At 50.9% G+C, this 21,732-nt stretch overlaps 1 protein-coding gene across 6 annotated transcripts in view; it reads right to left on the reverse strand.

Moving 5' to 3' along the window:
- ZNF618 (zinc finger protein 618) overlaps positions 1-21,732 on the reverse strand; it is a 164,409-nt gene that overhangs the window by 56,125 nt on the left and 86,552 nt on the right. For 5 of the 6 annotated variants that reach the window (XM_050319733.1, XM_050319731.1, XM_050319730.1 and 2 more), the window contains exons 3-5: positions 21,180-21,436; positions 14,277-14,354; positions 6,990-7,028 (exon numbers count right to left, since the gene is read on the reverse strand). In XM_050319733.1, the coding sequence (XP_050175690.1) occupies positions 6,990-7,028; positions 14,277-14,354; positions 21,180-21,436 (374 nt within the window). Of the gene's footprint in view, positions 1-6,989; positions 7,029-14,276; positions 14,355-17,443; positions 17,540-21,179; positions 21,437-21,732 lie in introns of all 6 variants that reach the window. The other variant, XM_050319735.1, reaches the window with a different exon arrangement.

The following is a 21,732-nucleotide window of genomic DNA, read 5'->3' on the forward strand; positions in this document are numbered from 1 at the left end:
GAGAGGGAGCCCACAGGCCTCTTGCTGTGCTGTGCAGGGCACGGGAGCTGCTGCTCCTCAGCTCAGCACCGGGGCTGTGCTCTGCCAGATCCTGCTCCCCGGATCACTCCTGCTCCCCAGGGAGCTCCAGCCTGGCTGGGGGTACCACACTGCTGGCCATGGCTGGGACACAGCCCCTCTCCCCCTGTGCTGCCGCCTCGGGCACGGCGGGGCTGCTGCTCGCCCTGGATTCGGCCAGTTCCCAACACCTCTCTCCTCAGTGACCATCACAGCACCGTGAAGGGCTCTGGAAAATCCTTTTCTTTCCAGGAAATACAGTCACTTCTCTGTCCCCTGCAAAGGGTAACATGGAGAGACTTCTGCCTCCTCCCCAGAGAGTCAAGCAGAACAATCTCTTTATAGTGGCAAAACTTCCCACCCACTCTGGAAAAACTTCCCACCACGATGGGCTGGGAAGAGCTGCTCACCAGGCTGTGTGGAGATGACATAACATCATCAGACAAATTCCAGTGACCACATTTTGCTCCTCCTGCAACCTGAGGGAGGTCTGAAACACCTGGATATATCATCACCTGTAAGATGATGATCGAGATTTTCAAAAATTACTTGTGAATGGGGAAAAGGGGCTCAACACAACAGAGAGAGCAAGGGACACAAAGGAAAAGCAGGTTGTGTTATTCGGGCTTTTGTGGGATCTGGCCCAGGAGGTGTCGGTCTGTGGGTCTGGTCACAATGAGCATAAATGTCCTCTGACAGCTGCTCCTGTTTATGCCAGAATTTAAGGCACAAGAGAAGGAGGCTGTGGGGGTGGTCTGGGCTTCCAGACAGGATCTGTCTGCTGAGCCCTCAAGCATCTCCCAAAGGGTGGAGGTCACTGGAGAGCCGTGTAGGAGTGACCTGCTGGCATCCTGAGCATTGGGACCTGCTTTTGAGGAACGACACAAAATCCTGCTTTGCCTTCTGAACAGAACTGCATGTACAGAAGCGCAGGAAATTGAGCCAGAAAGGACAGGATCTACCAGAAAACAACCATCAGTGATCTTCCAACCTCCAGCAAATGCCGCTGAATTGCCATAGCAACAAACTGCAACACCCCCAGGAATGAAAGCAGGCAGAGCAGTTGAACTGGCTTGTTGTAGTGGAACTGTTTTCCCATGTTGTCTTCCTGCCCATCCCAGAATAAGTGGCTGGTGGCAGGTGAACAGTCCTACAGAGAAACATCACTCATGGCCAGTACTGCCCATGAGCACTGCCTGCTTTAAACTGCAGCTTGTTTCTTCTGCTCCTCAAAGAAGGGGTCATCAGGGAAACAGAACAGGGCAAACCCCATGTCAGGAAGCTGCTCTGACAGCCAGCCTGACTGACACGCTGGAGAGAATTCAAGGCTCCCAAAATCACCTCGCTCTGATTCTTCCCACTTTTAACAGTGTTTTATCTAAAGTTTCCCAGAACGGTAAGACTCTTCCCCACAGTATCAATCAGCATTGCTCCTTCAGGCTCAGGATGTCTCCCCTGCGAAGAGGAACACTCACTAAGTCCCAAATCACTAAACCAGACATACCTGAATTTAAAGCACCAGCTGTACTTTGAGAAACCTTCAGCTTTCAGCAATCCTTCCCCTCCCATTTCCCTGCATTTGTTTCTGGTTTTTTTCCCAGGGCACAGAGCTGCAATCCCACAGCACTCAGGGACTGACTGGGCTGCAAGCCCAGAGACTTGCATTTTCTTCCCTTGCCACTCACCCGCTGGTTGCCTCTGGCAAGTCCCTTTCTTTCTGTCCTGCTGCTTCCTGCCTGCCTGAAGAATTCCAAACTCCTCTGTGAAGTGATCCAAAGCTCAGCCAGGCAAAAAACTACTATGGACAAGGAGCACTACCTGCTGTAATTGTTAACATTTAATATTGCACAAACGGGTGTTGAAAGGCCACTGGTAAAGTGAAATTAGGGAAGTGTCACATTAACATTTGCCAGAGCAACCCAAATTCCACCCTCGGCTGGACGAGGAGGCTGAGCACTGTAAGAAAGAGCTGCAGAGCATGCAGAGCAAAGCCTGGGTGATTACACGACTCCCAGATGAATTTCATGGGCAACCATAAAACCCAGTCTGTCTTTGAGCTCTGCAAGCCAGTTATGTTCTTGTACTTAAATTCCTCTTTCCTACAAAAAAGAATAAAACCAAAATCCAGTAGCCTGAGTATTACAATCACAGAAGCAAAATTACAGAATGGTCTGGGTTGGGAGAGACCTTAAATATCATCCAGTCCCACTCTCTGCCTTGGGCAGGGACACCTTCCACTAGCACAGTGGAACTAGCACTCCAGGGAACCAGAGGCAGCCACAGCTGCTCTGGCCAACCTGTGCCAGGGCCTGCCCACCCTCACAGGGAACAATTCCTTCCCAATATCCCATCTAACCCTGCCCTCTGGCAGTGGGAAACCATTTCCCCTTGTCCTGTCCCTCCATCCCTTGTCCCCAGTCCCTCTCCAGCTCTCCTGGAGCCCCTTTAGGCCCTGGAAGGGGCTCTCAGGTCTCCCTGGAGCCTTCTCCAAGTGAACCCCCCCAGCTCTCCCAGCCTGTCTAGCAGAGTTACAGACCTGCAAACAGTCAAGACTACCACACCCTGGAGACCAGGGCTGTGCTGGTGGGAGCTCGTTCTCCCCTCAGCCTGCTGGGGATGTGCCCAGAGACAGGCTGTCAGCATGGGGACCATCCTGGCTTTTCTGTCTAACCCAAGGGCAGCTCCCAGGTACAGGCCCTCCACAGGCAGTGTGAGCCAACACTGGTGCCAGCCCAGCTCTTAGAACTGTGTGCCTGACCTGGGACATGAGCTCTGAACACAACCCACCCAACACAACCCACTAAATAAACCCCACCCAACACAACCCACTCAATAAAACCCATCAAACTCAACCCACCCAACACAACCCACCCAATAAACCCCATCAAACACAACCCACTTGATAAAACCCATCAAACCCAACCCACCAAATACAACCCATCAAACTCAACCCACCCAACACAACCCACTGCCCACAACCTGCAAACACCTGCTCAGGCCAGAGGTGCTGCTGCCCTCAGCTGTGTCCCCACAGCTACAGGGCCCCAGACCCCCACTTGCCCCTGAGTTTGTTCAGTGACCTGTCCAGTTGCCAAGAATCTCCTGTGGTATGTGAGCAGCAGCAGGGAGACTGTTTGTGCAAAGTCTGCAACTCCCCCAAACATGACTGGAATTTCCATGGAGAATGATGGCACAGATCTGGCCCCAACACCTTCCTGAGCACTTCTCAAAGTTCAGCATCTCAGAGAAGATGGCCAGACTCTCCTACAGGAACAGTCAGTGACCTGGATGCCAAACTGACCACCCCTGCCCAGGAAGAAATATCAATTAGACAGTTTTTTTCAAAATCATTCTCCTCTCTTCCTCCTCTCTGCCAGCCAAAGTTGGTAGCAGTTAGTCTTCATTAACACATTAGCACGGTGGGCTGCATTGTTTTCCTCTCTCCACATGTGGGAATTCTGGTCTTGGACCCTGAGCCAAGGCTAGAAAAGTACCTCCCACTGCCATGCAGCCGTGTCCCCATGAGCACATCCTCTCCTCAATACCACAGAGCTGTGTCACTTCAAGAATGGGTCTAAAAAAATAAAGGGAGTCCCAGAGTCACAATATAAAGACTAAAAACCCCAGAGGCTGAAAATAACCAGCTAAATGCAACAGCTTTTCATCAACGAGTCTTCAAAGTGCTTTCCAGCTGGAAAGTCTAAACACCACTGTCTCCTCTTTAAGCAGGCAGCAAACAAACAACTGCCCTCAGCCACATCCCAGCTTGCCCCATGGCTCCCCTCTTTCCAGGAAGAAAAAGGCCAGGAGAGACCTTCCTGCTGCAGCCCCTTCTTACCACAGCTCTTTGGGCCTGAAGGCAAGGGCATGTTACAGCACAGCCTCACCCACCAGGTCAGAAATTCATCCTCCCCACAGCCCAGGCACAGCTCACTCTCACACCCAAACTTTGCCTCCCAAAACCAAACAGAGCTGGTTGTGCTTGGGCAAACCCAGGGACACAGCACAGGTAACTGTCACCAAAGCTGGCTGGGACCCAGCCCAGGTGCTCTGCACAGGCGGCAGCCCAGATGTCTCCTCACCTGACACACAACACCAGCACTTCACCAGCACTTTTTAGGGCAGCATTGGTGGCTGTGAGCAACAGGTGGCTCCAAAAAGTCACCATGGAGAAAACCTGAACAGCTTTGCAAATCCTGTACTTCTAGATTTATGAACAAATGCCAGGGAACCATTGCTGGTCACAGGACTCCTCTTCCACAGCAGTTCAGGATGGATGCAGTCCAAGCCCCAGAGAAAAGCACATGAGAGAAAACAAGATCTTGCTGTCTTCCTCAAATACTGAGAAATTTTGGAAAAGGGCAGCAAACCATGCCTGCAGAGACCATGAATGTAGAGGTTCCCAATGAGACAGAAATAGCAGAGGAAGATTTGAACAATACAGACGTCTGTAATAGGGAGGGTGTAAACAGCCAAACGGGTCACAGAGGAATAGCAGTGGAGCAGCAGGCAAAACAAAAATAGCAGGAAAGGAAAGATAAATAAAAAATTCCTAAAATATATGAGAAGCAAACAGACTGACAAGGAAACAAGAGAGCCATTGATTGGAAAAAGGAGAAGAGATGTGCAGAAACAACAAGGGTAGGCCAGGGATTTAATCCAGCCCCAGAGGGGAAGGAGGAAAAAAGGACAGCTGAGCAGTTTCACTGCAGCAGCAAGGAGGGAAGAGGAAGATGACCTGGTCAGGAAATTACAACCACCTGCACTGAGGCACAGCAGCACTGGCCAAGCAGTCTCACGTCCACCCTGTGACACAGGTGATGTGTCTGGGCTGTCCCTCCAGTGGGGCATGGCTGCCGTGGATCCTCCTTCCCCGTTCCACAGCCCACCACCCACTGTCCCCCTGCCCTGGTGGCCTGGTCTTGCCCCCAGCGGTATTACCTAGATGAGACTATTCTGGGATAGCAGTGAGTGCAGCAGCTAAATAGGGGGGTCAGTAATTCCTGCACTGAGCAGCCCTGCATGAAGATGGAAGCAGTCCCTGCCCTGTTCCCTGCTCCATCCCCACTGCTCCCACCAGCAGCTCCTCGGAAGCTGAGACTTCTGCCCATGACACACTGTTCTCCCCCTCTCTCCATGAGCCAGCCACCACAGAAGAGTCATCTACGTCCCCAGAAATCCTTCTATGGCTCCAATGACATGTGGGTAATGACAATGCCCACATGGCAAAAGCATGAGCACTCAAGTCGTTTTCCCTCTTACTCTTCACACCTCACTCTGCCCTATTTTCCTCAGCCAAAAATGTTCCCACAACAATGCCAAGGGAAAGGGGAGAAGCTGATTTACAGAAAAAAAAAATATCTCTTTGAACAGGGCAATTCCCAATCTCTGGCTAAAAGTACAGAAAAAAAAAAAAAGGACAAAAAGTACAAAACTGCAAGCCCAGGATGCACAAAGCCTGGCCCAGAACACAGCAGTGCCTACGGTCAAAATTCAGAGCAGGGGAGTCAGGAGATGAGCCTGGAAAGCCTTGGGGTAAGTAAAACAACAATGGGCAGCAGAGCACTGACCGAAAAAGAGACACCAAAGGAGTCTGGGAAGCAGTCTCCAGCCCCTGCATGGAGTTGGACACTGTCAAGGGAAAGGCTCAGGGGCAGAGCCCAGCTCCACCAGTGAGCAGGGACACTGTGTACATGTTAATGACTGGTTGCTACTGAGATCTTTCGGCTCAGGGCTGAGGATCTTCATCCCCCACCTGCAGTGAAGTCAGTCCTGCTTCCTTTTGCAGACAGAAAGCCAAAAGCACCCCCAAACTAACTTCAACTCTTCACCTATCACAGAATGGGCCGAAGAAAAGGTTCAGAAAAGGTGGCCTGGTTGTACTTTTTAATTATTATTTTTCTTAGTATTTATCTAACATTTTGGTAACCCACTCAGGGTAAGTTTGGTGCTTCCAAGCTGCCCTCTGTAACCACCAAGGTTGGTAACTTACCTTTCTAATGGGAATTGCGGCTCCCACCTAACATGACTATACCAAAACCCAGGTGGACAGAGACCTCAGCAGGTCTCTGGTCTGACCTCCTGCTCAAAGTTGGGTCTGCTCTGAGCCCAGTCCTGGTTACTTGGGATTTTATCCATGCTGGTCATATGAACCCCCACGGATGCAGGACACAGCCCCTCTGGACAGCCTGCTCCACAGCAGGGGGGACGGTTTCTCCTTCATCACAGCCTCAACCTCTCCTCTTTTCACTTCACGTCCATTCTCTCTCGGTTCTCCTGTCGCTGGGAACTGCCCTGATCCATCCTCCCAATCACCCCTCACAGGGACCATGAGTCTGCCGCCAGCTCCCCTTGCTGCCACCTCTTCCCTGCTGCCTGGGCCGGCTCTGGTTGTCCTTCCCCGGGGCTGGCAGCCCTCCGTCCCCCCTTAAAATTGTAACTATAGCGTCTAAAAATCCTACAAGGCTTGACGCCACTGAGAGGATGGCAGTGCCCTGCCCCTGCCCCGGGGGGCTGAGGCAGCAGGAGCTCTGCTCACGGTCCCCTCACAGCGCCCACCGGGCGGCTCCCGGGGCACGGCACTGCCCTCACGGCGCGGGGGACGACAACGCTCTGGGCTGCTGAGCCGTGAGGGGCGGCCGTGCCCGGGACTCGCCGTGCCCTGAGGGGCTCCGAGCCGTGAGGGGCGGCCGTGCCCGGGACTCGCCGTGCCCTGAGGGGCTCCGAGCCGTGAGGGGCGGCCGTGCCCGGCCCCCGCCGTGCCCACCCCTGCCCCGCCCCGCCGCCTCCCGCCGCCATCATCTCCGCGGCGGGGCCGCCCCCTGCCGGCCGCCTGCGGGACGGCCCCGCCACAGCCCCGGCCCCGCGGGGTCTCGGCGTGCGGGACCCCCGCCCCGCCATCCCGCGGTCCCCTCACGCCGCGCTGTACTTACTGCCTTGTGAGGCTCCTTCCCCTGAGGCAGCTTCGGTGTCTGCAAAGAGAAAGAGCTGCGCTTAGATCCGCCGGCCGCGCTGCCCCGGGCCCGAGCGCTGCCTCGCTCGCTCCCTCGCTCTGCCCCGGCCGCGGCTCTGCCCCACATCGCGGCCCTGACGGCACGGAGCGGGCGGTGAGGGCTCACCGGGGCTGCGGGGCCGGACCCCGCCAACAAGGGCTCGGTGTTGAACCGCAGCTGCCCGCGGCCAGAGAATCACACACTGGTTTGGATTGGAAGGGGACCCTGAAGACCTTCTCGGTCCACCCCCAGCCATGGCAGGGACACCTTCCACTAGAGCAGTTGCTCCAAGCCCCGTCCAACCTGGTCCTTCGGAAGAGCCTCATAACCCGGGGCTGTAATTCCCCAGGTTGTCACTGGGACCTGGGGTCGACACGGGATGGCTGAAGGGACATCCCTTCCCTGGCCCTGCCCTGTGGGGTTCAGGGAGCCCCGAGGGGGCTGTGGGAAGGTGCGGGCTGAGGGGGCTGCCCGCTCCCCCTGCCCATCCCTCCCGCCCCAGCCCGGCTCCCGCTGTGCCGTGCCTGGATGGGGTGTGTAGGGCCTGGACAGACACATCCCAACAGCCCCACTGTCATTACAGTGATCATGAGGATCAGCTTCCTAATTTCTACTGAAGGGTTACTGAAATCCCTCGTGTAATTAGAGTCACAGACTGGCTTGGGCTGGAAGGGACCTTAAAGATAAATTTCATTCCACCCCCTGCCATGGGCAGGGACACCTTCCACTAGCACAGGTTGCTCCAAGCCCTGTCCAGCCTGGCCTTGGACACTTCCAGGGTTGGGGCAGCCACAGCTGCTCTGGGCAACCTGTGCCAGGGCCTCACCACCCTCACAGGGAACAATTTCTTCCCAACATCCCATCTAGCCCTGCCCTCTGGCAGTGGGAAGCAATTCCCCCTTGTCTTGTCCCTCCTTCCCTTGTCCCCAGTCCCACTCCAGCTCTCCTGGAGCCCCTTTAGGCCCTGGAAGAAGCTTGAAGGTCTCCCTGGATCTTCCTCTTCTCCAGGTGAACCCCCCCAGCTCTCACAGCCTGGCTCCAGAGTAGAGGGGCTCCATCAGAGCATCTCTGTGGCGTCCTCTGGACTTGTTCTACCAGGCCATTTCTGGGCAAGAGCTGTCAACCAGGAAAGCCAGCAGTGAACAGTGCACCCAGCTCAGCCTCCACTCCCCAGCCTTGGCAAAGCCACTACAGGATACAGGCCATGAGATCCCCCCAGGGCGATTCTGTCCTGGTCTTACTGAAGACAGATGTGAAAAGATGGGAGAAAAAGCTCCCTCTGCTGTGGCTGGGACTGCAAGAAGCACAGAGCAGAGATCATGTTCAAGCCCTAAATGAATGCAATGGGCAAAGCTATAAGCTGGAAAACAAAACCCAAAGTTACAAGTCAAGGATCATAAACGATTAGGATTTCCAAGCCATTTTGAAGTGTTTCATATTCATCCTAAATTGCATATACTGTATGTCACATTATCTAATAACATAACTACGTTGCAAAATATTCCATATGTCTCTTGGAATCATGCTTGCGCTCCTCTGGAAACCACAGCTGCAGAATGGCACAGCATTTTTGAATTTAAAATTCGCAACCTGAAGTAATGAACACTGTTTGCATTTAATCTCCCTATTTCTTAAAAATAATAAAAACAAATGATTGTGGGTTTGTGAATTTGTACATTTCTACTTGATTAACCTGCCTGATTAGATCATTTTTCTCGGCAACGATATTAATTTGGCACAATCTCATAAACTGAGGGGCCAGATCAGAAAACCTCAGTATCAGATGCAGAACCTCGACAGCAAAGCCCTGGATTTTTTCACAGCTGCTACTTGTATGAATTCCCACCTATTACTCAAGGAAAAGCAGCTATGGCACAATGGATTTCTGCAAAATGCTGTCCTGGCATTCACAAGCAACGGCATAAACCATAAAAAATATGCTCCATTCAAAGAGCTTTAAAAAGTACATTAGTCAAGTTTAACGAGAATCAGGCAACACACAAAGGTTTAAGGAGCAACCGTTTCTGAACTGCACTAAGAAACGTTGTTCCTCTTAGTCATAAGACAGAACAAAGTCTTCATGAATTAAAAAATGCCAAACTAAAAATCCCCCAACAGCCCACTCTGCATCACCTTTGGGCTGAGACCAAGAAATTACAGCTCTGAGACAAAAGACCAATTTCTGAGAAGTTGCAAAAGTCAGTAAGAGTAGGGAGGTGGGCAGGGGAGCTGCACAATAGGCAAGTTAACTCCTATGTCCCAAGAAAATTTCCATCTCATCTGTCTTATATGAATATCTGCTGCAGACTGGGAAATGTGCACAGGAAAAAATGGATCTTGGGATGCAGAGCAGAGGGCAAAGGACCTCCCCAAAATCCTCAGATTTTTCAGTAGCAGATAAGCAAACAAGTGAACCCCAACTGTCTACAGCTCAGGAACAACCTCTGAACTCAGGGATGGTTATTTCACTATGAATTTTCTACTTCTCACCTCAAAATCTGCTCAGTGACAGAACTGCTCTAACTCAGACTCCAAAAATGTGCGCTTTGGAAAAAAGCGTTTTTCCGTATTCACCATCTGAATGAGTCATCTTCCTTTCCATATTTTTTTGCATCGAGCAGAACCCATTCTTGGAAAACATTAATCTGAAACTTTCAAAGCGTTGAGAAGCTTTTTAACAATTGGTGAAACCAGAAACTTGGCCTGAAGAAGCCAGTCCCAGCGTGGTGTGTTCAGCGCCCGTTCAGGTGAGGGCAGCCCAGCCGTCGGCTGGCACAGCCACGCAGGGAGGACACTGCGAGCTGATAGGTTTGGAGGGGAGCAGTGCAACAACTAAATAATGTAAATAAATAATAATGGAAAACAACTTGAGCAAAATCATCATTCAGCCCAGAGAGGCTTATCTGGAAGCAGAGAACTTCCACCAATTCTTGGGCCAGAGGCGAGATATCCTGCGAGGGTTAAACTCGAGCCTTGCTATTTTCTTTCTTTGCTTTCTGAAGAATTCTCCTTTGGGTAAAAATCTCCCTTGCTTGGCCTCAGCCCAGGAATTTATAAATTTACTGTTTGAAAGTCTAATAAAGCAATTTCAGCCATTTTTTTTTCAGTTATCTAAAAGTGAAATAATTTTCCTGACTCAAAACATGCGGATGTTTTGCTGCTCATGTTGCTCAAACACGACCCAACCGTACAAAGCAGAACTTTCTAGCTGACTAACTCCTGAAGGCAATCCAAACCTTTTAATGACTTGAAAAACCCCACACAGCTAAAATAAAAGCACTGTAAGCAAAACATTTTTAAGCCCTGGGTTGCGTGTAGGCGAAGCGGTAACATTTGGGACAGAGCCTTCCATCAGCACCAGGAATGTGCAGCCCCTCTGCTCCAGCTGAACTGCGGCAGCTCGGCAGGAGGAAGGAGCCGTGATCCTGCAGGGATCAGCTCACAAAGGAGCCTTTCAGCTCCGCAACATAACTTTTTTTGTTGGGTTTCTTTTTTATTTTATTGGTGTGTTTTGGGGCAGGCAAAAGGGGAAGGAACACAACCTTTCCCTTTCTTCCTTGATAAAATGTAGCGAGGAGATTTCTTACCTACGTTTCTGGGTCTTTGCAGAGCCCTGACGTGGGGATTTCTGTGCCTGCATCTTGGCTTTCAGAGGAAAGCAGAACGGGAACTAAACCATCCTAATGTCCTAAACCAGCCCTTTGCACTTGCAAACTGCTGCCTGAAATTCTCCAGCCAATGCTGAGCACCACAGGGAAAGCTCAATAAACTAAGAAAATACCCCATTTTCCAGTATAAACTCCCTTGTTCCTGAAGGCAGACAATGAAGAAATCAACCTAAAGAGCACAGGTGACCTCCAACCAGCCTGTCTGTTATGGAGAGCCAGAGAAGGGGCAGGCACAGTTATAAAAAAAATCTAGAAAATTCGTCAAAAAAATGCTCATTACAAAGGAAAACATGATGTTGCCAGTGCAAGACTCTTCATGTGGAACCAAACAGCTCCAAGGATGAGAAGACACATAAGTTCTGCACAGGGTGGACAAGGACAGACAAACGGCACGAGCAGAGGGCAACAGACCTTCCCCCCACGCTGGCCACGAGCTGTGAGCCCCAGGCTGCCCTGCCACAGCTCCACACTGGGCACTGCACTCAAAAACAAGCTCAGAAATAACCCAGACCTCCAAAACTCCCATCCCGGGCCCAGATGTTGTGTCACTGAGTGGTGACAGTGGTGCTGGAAAGACAGATGTTTTGTTCTGCCCCAAAGGTCCAAACCAGCTCGGCTCTGGTTTATCTACTCCCCTGTGGGCTGAACCTTCATATCACCTGCTCTGTCCATCTGCAGGATCAACCCAGGCCTTGGTCAAGTGACATGGGAGCTCCAGGAGGAAGCAGAGAGCAGAGGACTGTTCAAGGGGAAGGGCTGTATCCTACAGCAAATTCCAAAAAGCAAGGATTCCTGCTGGAATGCCCAAAGAGCCCTGGAAGGAAGCACCTAAAGAGAAGAAAGAGGGGCCTACGTTTGCTCTCCCACTCTGATGCTGAGGCAGTGAGTTTCCCAGGATCAGTCGGGGAAAGGCAGATGTTCTGAGACTGATGGGTGGCTCAGACCTCAGGGAAGCTACAGGTGACACTCAGAAAACCCATGCTGCAAAGAGGGAATGCCAGTCCTGCCAGTGCAGCACAGCTCCTCCCTTGCCCAGCAGAAAGAAAGGACTGCAGGATCCAGGATCCGAGTTTCTGGCAGCCAGGCCAAGGGAGCTCACATTCCAGTGCTTCGAGGAAAGCAGCCCTGGGAGAGCTGGACTGCCAGTGCTTTATCCCAGACTGGAGACCCACAGTGAAAACCTGCAGAGAGATACCCCCAGTGCAGCGTCACCAGCACGTTATCCACCCCCTCTGTCACGATGGGGCAGCACCGGCCCCTTCTCCTCCAGGATATGGGGCAATAAGAGCATCTCTCACAAAAATTCCTCTCACTCCTGCAGTCCTGTGCTATTCCAGCATTGTTCCTGGTCCAGGCCATGTTACCCAGCTCTCACTGGGTAATATCACAAAGGGTTTTCCTTCAGAGAACTCTTCCTTCTTTTTCCTGCCCTTCCTTTACATGCCCTTTCTCTGGCAGGTTATTCCTCTGCAGACAGGTCACACACTGTCCCACTGCTTTGCCTTCAGCTCAAGATCTGTTCCTGGCAAAATCCCACTCCCAGAGCTGCAGCATGTTTGCAGTTTGAGTTCTTGCTGAAGAGTGTACATGAATGAATACCTCATTTGGATTTTTATTGTCTCAAGGAAATGCAAATGCACTTTAAATGTTACTACTACATGCATCCATTTAGAGCAACATAAAACGTTTTTTAAGTATTGTAAGTATAGATAAATTCAGCTTCTCCACCACTGATGTGAAAACTACTGATAGATTTCCACTTTCAAAACTTTGAAAATTTCCATCTTCTACAGCTACACATGGCAAAGGCTTTGGGAGCAAAAGTAAAGTCATGTCTCCACGGAGTTCATGTCAAAACCATGGATATCAATTGTACAGGTTGATGCATCCAGATAATTTAATATATAGTTTAATTTCATTATCAAATATAAATAAATACAAATCAATCAGATCACACACTAGGAGGTGATCTCATACTAACAGAGCTCCTAAAATTCCACTCAAATTAAAGCTCCCCTAGTCCTTGGGGAAGAGAAGTAAAATAAAAGCCACCCTTGTCCCAAATTTAAATACTGCAATTATTACTGCAAAATTATTGCAATGCTGTGATGGAATGCCAAAGCATATCCCTATTATTTTAGGGATTTTTTTCCTTAAGCTGCAGAGTGAAGCTACTTGGTAGTTACATTTAAAGGACTTTCAGGAATTTTGTTGGCATTTAGAAAAGAAATACCAGCAGTGAAAAACAATTCAGTATCTACCGAGGAAGCTCTGTGATATGAAACAGCACATGAGGAACATGCAGTTAAGGGACGTGTGAGAGATTGTGACAAACTCTGAGCAGTTAAGGACACACATTCCCTTCTCAGCTGGGTGTGTGCTGACTTCTGAGAGTTTATGCATTTAAAATCTAATCTTGCATTAGCCTTTATTATCCCTGGGTTGTCAAACTTTTCACTGGGAGTTCTCTTTATGCTCCTTTAGACATTCCAGCAGTACTAACACTGCTGGTTAAAACTGAGGAGCTAAAGCAGATGCTCCTGCCAGGCTGACACCCAGACTGCAGTGCTCACCTCAGGGGACAGAAAATAAACCCACTGAAAAGCTCAGGAGCTGCTTTTCAGTCCCTGTTGTTCTGGTATTTCAGATATGCAATTCTCCAAATCCTGCAGACTTGTACAAACCACCACAAACTTTCACATTTCTGCAATTAAGCAACATTGGATTGTCCAGTCTTACAGAAAATTCAAATAAAGCCATTCCCGACTAAGCACGAGACCTTTCGGTCACACAGTGCACTGGGGAAGTGACCTCAGCTGACAGCAGGGGCATGGGGGGAGCTCAAGGAGCATTTTGGTTTCAACATAAAAAATAAAGCAGTTGCAATGCCCGTATCTGACTTATCAGGGATGGCTGAAACCCCCAGTGGGGCAGGAACACAGAGAACCTCAGGGAGATGCCACCACTCTCAGAATGTAGGACCTGCCAGGAGAATGTTCCTGCTCTGCTGCTCCCCCAGCACACAGTGATGTCCCCAAGAGCCCTGCGCAGAAAATACTGCACCAAACACAGCAGCTGCTCCTGACCTTGGAAGAAATACCACTGGAGCAGAGGGACACAAAGCTGAGACAGCCCCAAAGTTTATCCTCTCAATGGCCCACCCCAAAGAAGCTTTGTTGGTGACCAGGGAAGCAGCAGAGAAACCTTCAAGACCTTCCTGAAAATAGACATAAAATCACAGAATCTCCTGAGCTGGAAGGGACCCACAAGGACCATCCAGTCCAACCCCTGGCCCTGCACAGACACCCCAACAATCCCACCCTGGCCCTCAGAGCGTTGTCCAAACCCTCCTGCAGCTCTGGCAGCCTTGGGGCTGTGCCCACTGCCCTGGGGAGCCTGTTCAGTGCCAACCACCCTCTGGGGGAAGAACCTTTCCCTGAGATCCACCCTGAGCCTGCCCTGACACAGCTCCACAGTCCCTGGCCCTGCCACAGCTCCACAGTCCCTGACCCTGCCTGTTACCCCAGGATTCCCAGAGATGGGAGCAGCAGGGAGGTACCTCTGTGTGCTCGCACGTGGGTCTGGAAACAGTTGTAATACTTGTATTTCTTCCCACATATTCCACACTCGTAAGACCCTGAAAAACAAGGCAGAGAAGAAATACATCACCACATTAGATCAGGAAAAGCAGCCTCCCCACACACTGATCCATACGCTGCGGGCAAAAGAATGCAGTTTGCAGCAAAGTCATTTTTGGAAGGTTCATGGAGATAAATGCAGGAAATCACTGTCCCAGACTCTATTCTTTTTTCAGCCTTATTTAAGATTCCTTGGCATATTACCCTGAACTTACATTTTCAGAGTATCTTTTCAACTTTGCTAACGTGAAAGTGCCACTCTCAAAATAGCCCGACTTATAATTTTATAATAATGACTAATGTTTCCTATGGACAGAAATAACCCTGAATTACTTTTCAGTAAGTTCCTACTAGCTGGGAAAAAAAGCTTTTCAACTGAAAAAAGAAGGCAATATGTTAACTTGAGGCAAGGAGTTTTCAAAATTTCTCAAGAAATGCACAATGTACAAATTTCCCAAGAAACCCACAGAGATTTGGTAAATATCCACCCAGAGGAAACCAAATAGATACAAATAGAACTTTTGCCCTTTTTAAGGAAAAGCACATGACCACAGTAGTCTCTCTTCTCAATATGTGTCTCTAATTCCAGAAAACACACATCTGCAAACAGTCATTTGAAATGAAACCAGAGGAGCAGAGCTGGGAGAACCATTTGTAATGATGAAATTATGCCATGGATTTAGGCTCTTCTGTTTATTGAACAGGCAGACAGAAATTTCCTCAGATTTTTTATTTCAGTTGATTCAATCTCTTTTTTCTCCCACTCCACTTCAGTGGACAGACTGTAAATTCACCTCCCAAGCTCTCGTTTGCACAATGCATTGCATTCCTTAGCTGTCCCCCAGCAGCTACTGAACTGGGATCCCCTCAGTGTTCTTCAGGAGGGCGAAGGCAGCACTTACGGGAGAGGAGGTGGGAGAAGAAAGGGCTGAATGTGGTTTGGTGTGAAGGCAGTGTTTCATGTCCATGGATGCTTCCTCGCACAACCTTGAAACAATCTTTTCCTGACCATGCCAGACAGTAAAACTCAGGGATGAGCCATAAAAAATGACAAACATTCACACACACATCCAAACAAACATTCCCAACCAGCATCTCACAGCAGAACTTACCTGGTGCTACTCAAAGTGAGCTCTTGCCAGGAACAAAATCAACGTGTTGTTTGAACATGTTATACCCACGGTCCCTTTTTGCCTTCCCATGTGCTATTCTACAGCTTGGGAAGAAAACAACCCTCCTTTCAGTCTGTAACAGCCCTGAATTCCCTGTCCATCATTGCTGGCATCACTCAGGAATGTCTTGTGAGCTTGGGAGGCTGCTTTGCCCCTGATGCTGAAAGAGGCCATTTGCCACAGTCAGATACACCAGAGCACACATCTGAGAAAACACTCAGATCCACTGATAGCACAGGCAGTTCACTGTGTCTGATCTGCTCCAGAGCATTTTTATTATCAAAGCTCACTGTATTTTATATCCAGATACACATAAATGGGACAGTCATCACCTGTGGTCACTCCACACAGCTTTTCCCAAGTGAAATCCTGGCTATCAGCGAGTCGGCAGCACCTGCCAGCCCTCATTTTCCACGCTCAAGGACTGATTATTTTCATCACCAACCTCCAAAATTCTTTCTTGAAAGCTATTCCAGCTGGAGCCCTGAAGCAGCACAGCCAGCAGACGAGTGCACTGACCCTCACTTGGCCCTACAACCAGGAGCCCTGGGCAAAGCTGAGGGTCAGATGAACCAAGAGAGGAACATGAGTGATGCCCACCCGCATCCCAACACAGAGCTGGCTGCACATGGAGCACTGGGAAAAGCTGGAATAAGTCCAGAGGAGACCACTAAGTTGATCAGAGGGCTGGAGCCCCTCTGCTCTGAAGCCAGGCTGGGAGAGCTGGGGGGATTCACCTGGAGAAGAGAAGGACCCAGGGAGACCTTCAAGCTTCTTCCAGGGCCTAAAGGGACTCCAGGAGAGCTGGAGAGGGACTGGGGACAAGGGATGGAGGGACAGGACAAGGGGGAATGGCTTCCCACTGCCAGAGGGCAGGGTTAGATGGGATGTTGGGAAGGAATTCCTGGCTGTGAGGGTGGGCAGGCCCTGGCACAGGTTGCCCAGAGAAGCTTTGGCTGCCCCTGGATCCCTGGAAGTGTCCAAGGCCAGGTTGGATGGGGCTTGGAGCAACCTGGGCTAGTGGAGGGTGTCCCTGCTCATGCTCAGATCCCTTCTAGCCCAAGCATTCCGTGGTTCTCTGAATCTGTGCAAACAGGTCAAACAGAGTGAGGGATCAATGGCCCTAGGTTGATTTTTTTTCCTCCCTTTTTCTTATATTTCCCCCTTCCTCTGGATATAGCCTAGGGCACACAGATGTGCAGAAGTTCTCCACGAATATCACCTGTACAGGTAACTGTGCAGTGCCTTCCTCTCCAGTGCAAACCCAAATGGTGCTGCAGCCCTCGGGCAGGGGCTGTGCTGGAAAGCAATGGCAGCAGAGGGACCAGAGTCCCTTGGCTTTTCTGCAGATGCCCTGAAGGTCTCAAGTACTCAAGGAAGGCTGGAGTCATCTTCAAGGGGGACATCTCCACCCACCTCCTGCCTGTGGGTGGCAGAGCAGTGCCCAGGAGGACACTGGGTGTGTGGAGGGTGTGAGGGAGGTGTGTTACGCCCCTGAAGTCCCACGGGCTCCAAGAGACAACTCAACAGCCACAACTGTGTGCTCAGCACACAGATCATCACAGTAGAGAAAGAAAGGGTGACTTAGCACAAAAAAGGTGTTACTGGAGTGGAGGAAGGATGAAGTGAAGGAGAAAAAAGCCATTGCTGTGTGTTAAGGCCTTGCAAAGAACACACCCGTGGGGCCTCGGGCACCACCATGGCCGGGATCCATCTCAGCCTTTGTCCACACCAGGATGTGTCATGCAGGTTAAAGCTGCTTGTGGTAGGAGGGGAGATGGGGAAGGTTTGTGGTTAGTTGGTGCCAGGCTTTTCCTGAGCCTCACAGCTGGAATTTGGGCAACACACGCGTTGCATCCAGAGCTTTCCCTTGCTCCCTGATCCCTGGTTAGACTCTCACACCCTCCATCACATACCGGCCGTGTATCTCAATGCATGGTCAAAAATCCACGTCCCTGCATATCGATTTCGTGTATATCCAACAGGAGAGCCACGTTCCACTGCTTTTCCATCTAAATTGTGCAAAAAGAAATCAGAAAAACGCCCTTAAAGTTTTTTTTGGATGCATTTCCAAAGAATAATGATGGCTGAAGCCTATTAAAAATTTCCAAGCCCCATCTGTCCCTGTGGCTCGCTAACAAGATGTCAGGGGTCATGCAGAATTTCTTAAGGTTTCTGCAGCACTATTTTACTTCACTGGGGAGCAAAGAAAGTGCTCCTGAATTGCGCATGCTGAACAGCTCAGCACTGAGCCTCAGCACCACGGCACAAACCCAGCCTGTGCGGGTGACATTTGAGAGACGGTCTCAAAGCAGAAGGACCTTTCTTCACTGTCTCAGAAACATTTCTGATTGAATGCATTACTTGAAAAGTCCCCTCCAGAATGTTTCTTGTAAAGCACAAGCCAGACTGAGAGCTTAAGCAGTCTTGTATGAAACCTCTCCTGATAACTCAGTCCTCCAAAACACACAGACCTGCCTGATGGTATTCCCAGCATTAGGAAATGGTCCACATCTGACAGTCTCCCCCTTTCTCCTGATTTACAGCACAAGTGCCTTTTGCTTTTCCTCTCCTCTCCAGACAGCTCCATGGTGGGACTTCTCTGCCTCTGCCCTGACACTCCTGCCCTGAGAAATGTCCCTGAGTTGGGGCTCTTCAGGTGACCCTGGCCCAGGGCCAGGGCGTGAGGCTTGTCAGAGGAAAGAACAGGACATGGCATCTCTGCACCTCTGCTCTGTGCAGGGCAGGAACCTCCCTGAGACAGGGAGACCCAGGGGGACCGTGGGGGTACAGGGGAGGAACGGGGGATCCACAGCAGCAGCATCTGCTGCAGACTGGGCCCAGGTTAGAGCCAACCTCTCCGATGGCTTTCCCTGCTTGGGAAGCCAAAGGGCAATCCCACGGGATTGCAAGAACTGTGGAAAAGCAGCTGAAAGGGAAAGGGTCCAAACCCACACAGAGCACTGGCTCTTCAGCTGGGGGACTGCAGCCACTGTCACCACCCATCCCACTCCACTGCAGCCACTTCAGCCACCACAGGGTTGGGGCTGCCCCAGATGGATGGAAACAGAGTCTGGAGCACTCCAAAGTGCCAGGAGAGACATGTGAATGTGTAAGCAAACAGGAGGCAGCAGACACAAGGCCTAATGTGATGAAAATACTGCAAGGGAACAGCAGCAACTGAGCTGGGAATCCCTGTTATAAATTGCTCCAAGTAACAACTAAAAATATAAATATAGCAGGCTCCTGAAGAGATGTGACTCAGAAAAGAGACATAAATCTTGTAACGTGTATTTCAGCCAACTCCCAAGGCTGAGCCCCCAGGAAAGCTGTCACTGGGAGCCACGTGGTCCCTCAGCCTCCAGCACCGTGGGCCCAGCTCAGACAACACATTCCCCCTTGAACCGACTGTCCCCAGCACCCTCTGAAAGGAGACAGTCTGGGGGGCAGCAGTCCCACACAGAGGACAGAGATTCATTCACACCCAATTCACCATTTCATCAGGAATTACTATAAAAAATAACCACTTTCGACACCTCCAATCTCAGCTTCCCCAGTGAAGGCGAATAAAACCCTCCCAAAGCCCTGCCTGTCTGCACAGCGGAAATGATTCAGACACAGGGCTCCAGATCACACCACGAGAGAGGCTGCAGGGAGAACAACTCCTGCAAGTGCAGCAACAGAGAGCACAAAGGCTTTGCTCCAGGGTCAGGAGGCACCACTGGCATCAGCAGTTCACACCTTGGGCTGCTCCAGCACAGCAGCTGCAATGGCCAGTGGGGCAGAGGGGGCAGGATCGAGGGAGGGGCTTGTCCTGCTCTGCTCTGCCCTGGGCGGCTTCCCCTGCAATGTTGGGGCAGGTTGGGGGGACACAATTTGAGGAAGATCTGAAGCCATTGGAGAGTGTCCAAAGGAGGCAACGAGGATGGGGAAGAGCCTTGATTTGAAGGTGTGTGAGGACACTGAGGGCACTTGGTGTGTTCAGCTGGAGAAGAGGAGACTTCCCCCCCTCTGGGGGAAGAACCTTTCCCTGAGATCCAACCTGAACCTGTCCTGACACAGCTCCAGCCATTCCCTGGGTCCTGTCACTGCTCACAGAGAGCAGAGATTGGAGCTGTCCCTCAGGAGGAACCTGCAGACCCCAGTGAGTCTCCCCTCAGTCTCTTCTCCAACTGAACAAACCCAGTGGCCTCAGCTGCTCCTTGGTGGCTTCCCCTCTAGTCCACCCAAGTCATCCAACAGCAAAAGCCCCCTCCCCACTGCACAGCAATGAAACCAACCTGGCCTGGAAACCACCACTCTCAGGGGCCAGCACCTGCAGAGCAGCTGCTGCTACCCAGACAGAAGCCGTGGGGAGAAGGGGATCCTACACAGCAAACACCCACCCTGCAGATGCTTTCACCAAGGGCTGGGGACCATGGTTGAAGGAGAAGCTCCCACTGCTCCCCATCAGTGGTCATATCCCCACCTCTCCCTCCCATGGCACCAGGGAGGTTTTTCAGGGTTGCCCATGTATTGCTCAATCTCTCAAGAGCTGTAGAGGCACAAAAACTCTGAAAACACACTGAACGTTTCCTCCAAAGTGCAAGATCTTGAAGTCAGAAATAGTTATGGACTTCTAGGCTTTCCCTAGACATTCTGACCCTGCACAGACAGCAGTGACCTCCCACCCTGCTGCTCTTGGTGGCTGTCTTGGCAGGGAAAGGAGGACAGGAAGAACAATAATGCTTCTGAGACAACCACCAGCTGAGGACACCTCCCAGGTTTCTTTCCAGCAGTGTGGACAATGATCAAGCAAAACCCAGGAGAAAATCAAACATCATTTCTCTCCCCCTGCAAGACAAGGCAACCTCAACAACAACACAGGGGAACCCTAATTAGCTTCCTTCTGAGTCCCTCAAAGGAAACATGGTCCAACTGCTCCTCCTTCTTTATATCAGCAGCTGCCTTTGGCTCTCAGAGACACTACAGAGAGCTGCTCCAGGTCAGAGCCAACAGAGGCAAGTGCAAGAGAGGTGCCTTGCCAGGTTCTTGCAGGAAGCCCCTTTCCCTGGAGCAGGCGGAGAGCACAGTCTGATGTTCACAGAAAAAGAGAAAAAGCTCCTTCTCATCACAGCTGGAGGTGGGGTGGGGACAGGAAGCACTGTTTTGGAAGGGGCACACCACAGCCAGCCCTAAGTCAAAATTATTCCCATAATGTGACTAGTGATCAGAAAAACAAACAGGAACCTGTAAAACCTTCTTTAGAGCTAAATCTAATTATTTACACAAAGCATCCACATTCCACAAGGCAACTTTCCTGGAAACATTTCAGCAGTTTCTCAGGCTTTCCTCCCAGTTGCTTCATCTCTGTCAAACACACCCCCAGCCTTTGGCCCACCATGGGCCAGGTGCCTGATGGGCCAGTCACTGAACAAGCCAAAAGAAGATCACCAGCTTTTTCTTTCTGGTCTTGGCTGAGCCTTTCAGGGTGACCAGATGTGAACACCCAGCAGAAATTGCAGCAGGTCAGTCATGAGCCAGGACCCCGAGGTGGATGTGCACCTTGGCTCTGGGCCCTCCAGCAGAGCCAAGAGCCCAGGGACAGCTCTGCAGAGCTCTGCTGTCCCCACACACAGGCAGGGAAGGGGGGGTGGTGCTGCCGTGTCTTACCGAGTGTCTGCTGGTTGCGGACCCCACCTATGACCACGCAGATCTCGGCGGGAACATCTCCCGGCCCGTCTTTGATGTTGTTCTTGGAATCTTTGGTGTCGTCCTGCCAGATCACCTCTTCAATGTAGTCATCTGGTACCTCTGTCTTCACTTTCACCTCAGTCATCATTCCAGCCTCTTCACTGGGTGAGGACTGAGATGTCATCGAGTCAGAGCCCTCTGCTTTCGGGCTCTGTGGGCTCCTCTTCAAACACTCCCTGAATGGGGGAAAAGAGGAGACAACGTGAATCCTCACTGACAAGTGCTCTTTTCTCATACCAGGACCCGATGCAAGGTATCTTGGTTTATGCAGGTTATTTAAAATAAGCATGGGTAGGAACGTGTGCCTGTCAAACAAGGGAAGTAATTAAAATGTAACCAGACAAAAGCAACAAAAGCATTTGCTAATAATGAAAATAACCTTAATCATCACAAGCAACAGCAGCAGGACCTAAAGAAGGGCACAGAATTTCACGTGGTTGCCAGCAGGCCAAGAGCAGAGCTCCAGCAGTTC

This window comes from Myiozetetes cayanensis, unplaced genomic scaffold, assembly GCF_022539395.1.
Source record: "Myiozetetes cayanensis isolate MyiCay16 unplaced genomic scaffold, myiCay2020 scf23, whole genome shotgun sequence".
In the NCBI taxonomy this organism is placed as follows: Eukaryota; Metazoa; Chordata; class Aves; order Passeriformes; family Tyrannidae; genus Myiozetetes; species Myiozetetes cayanensis.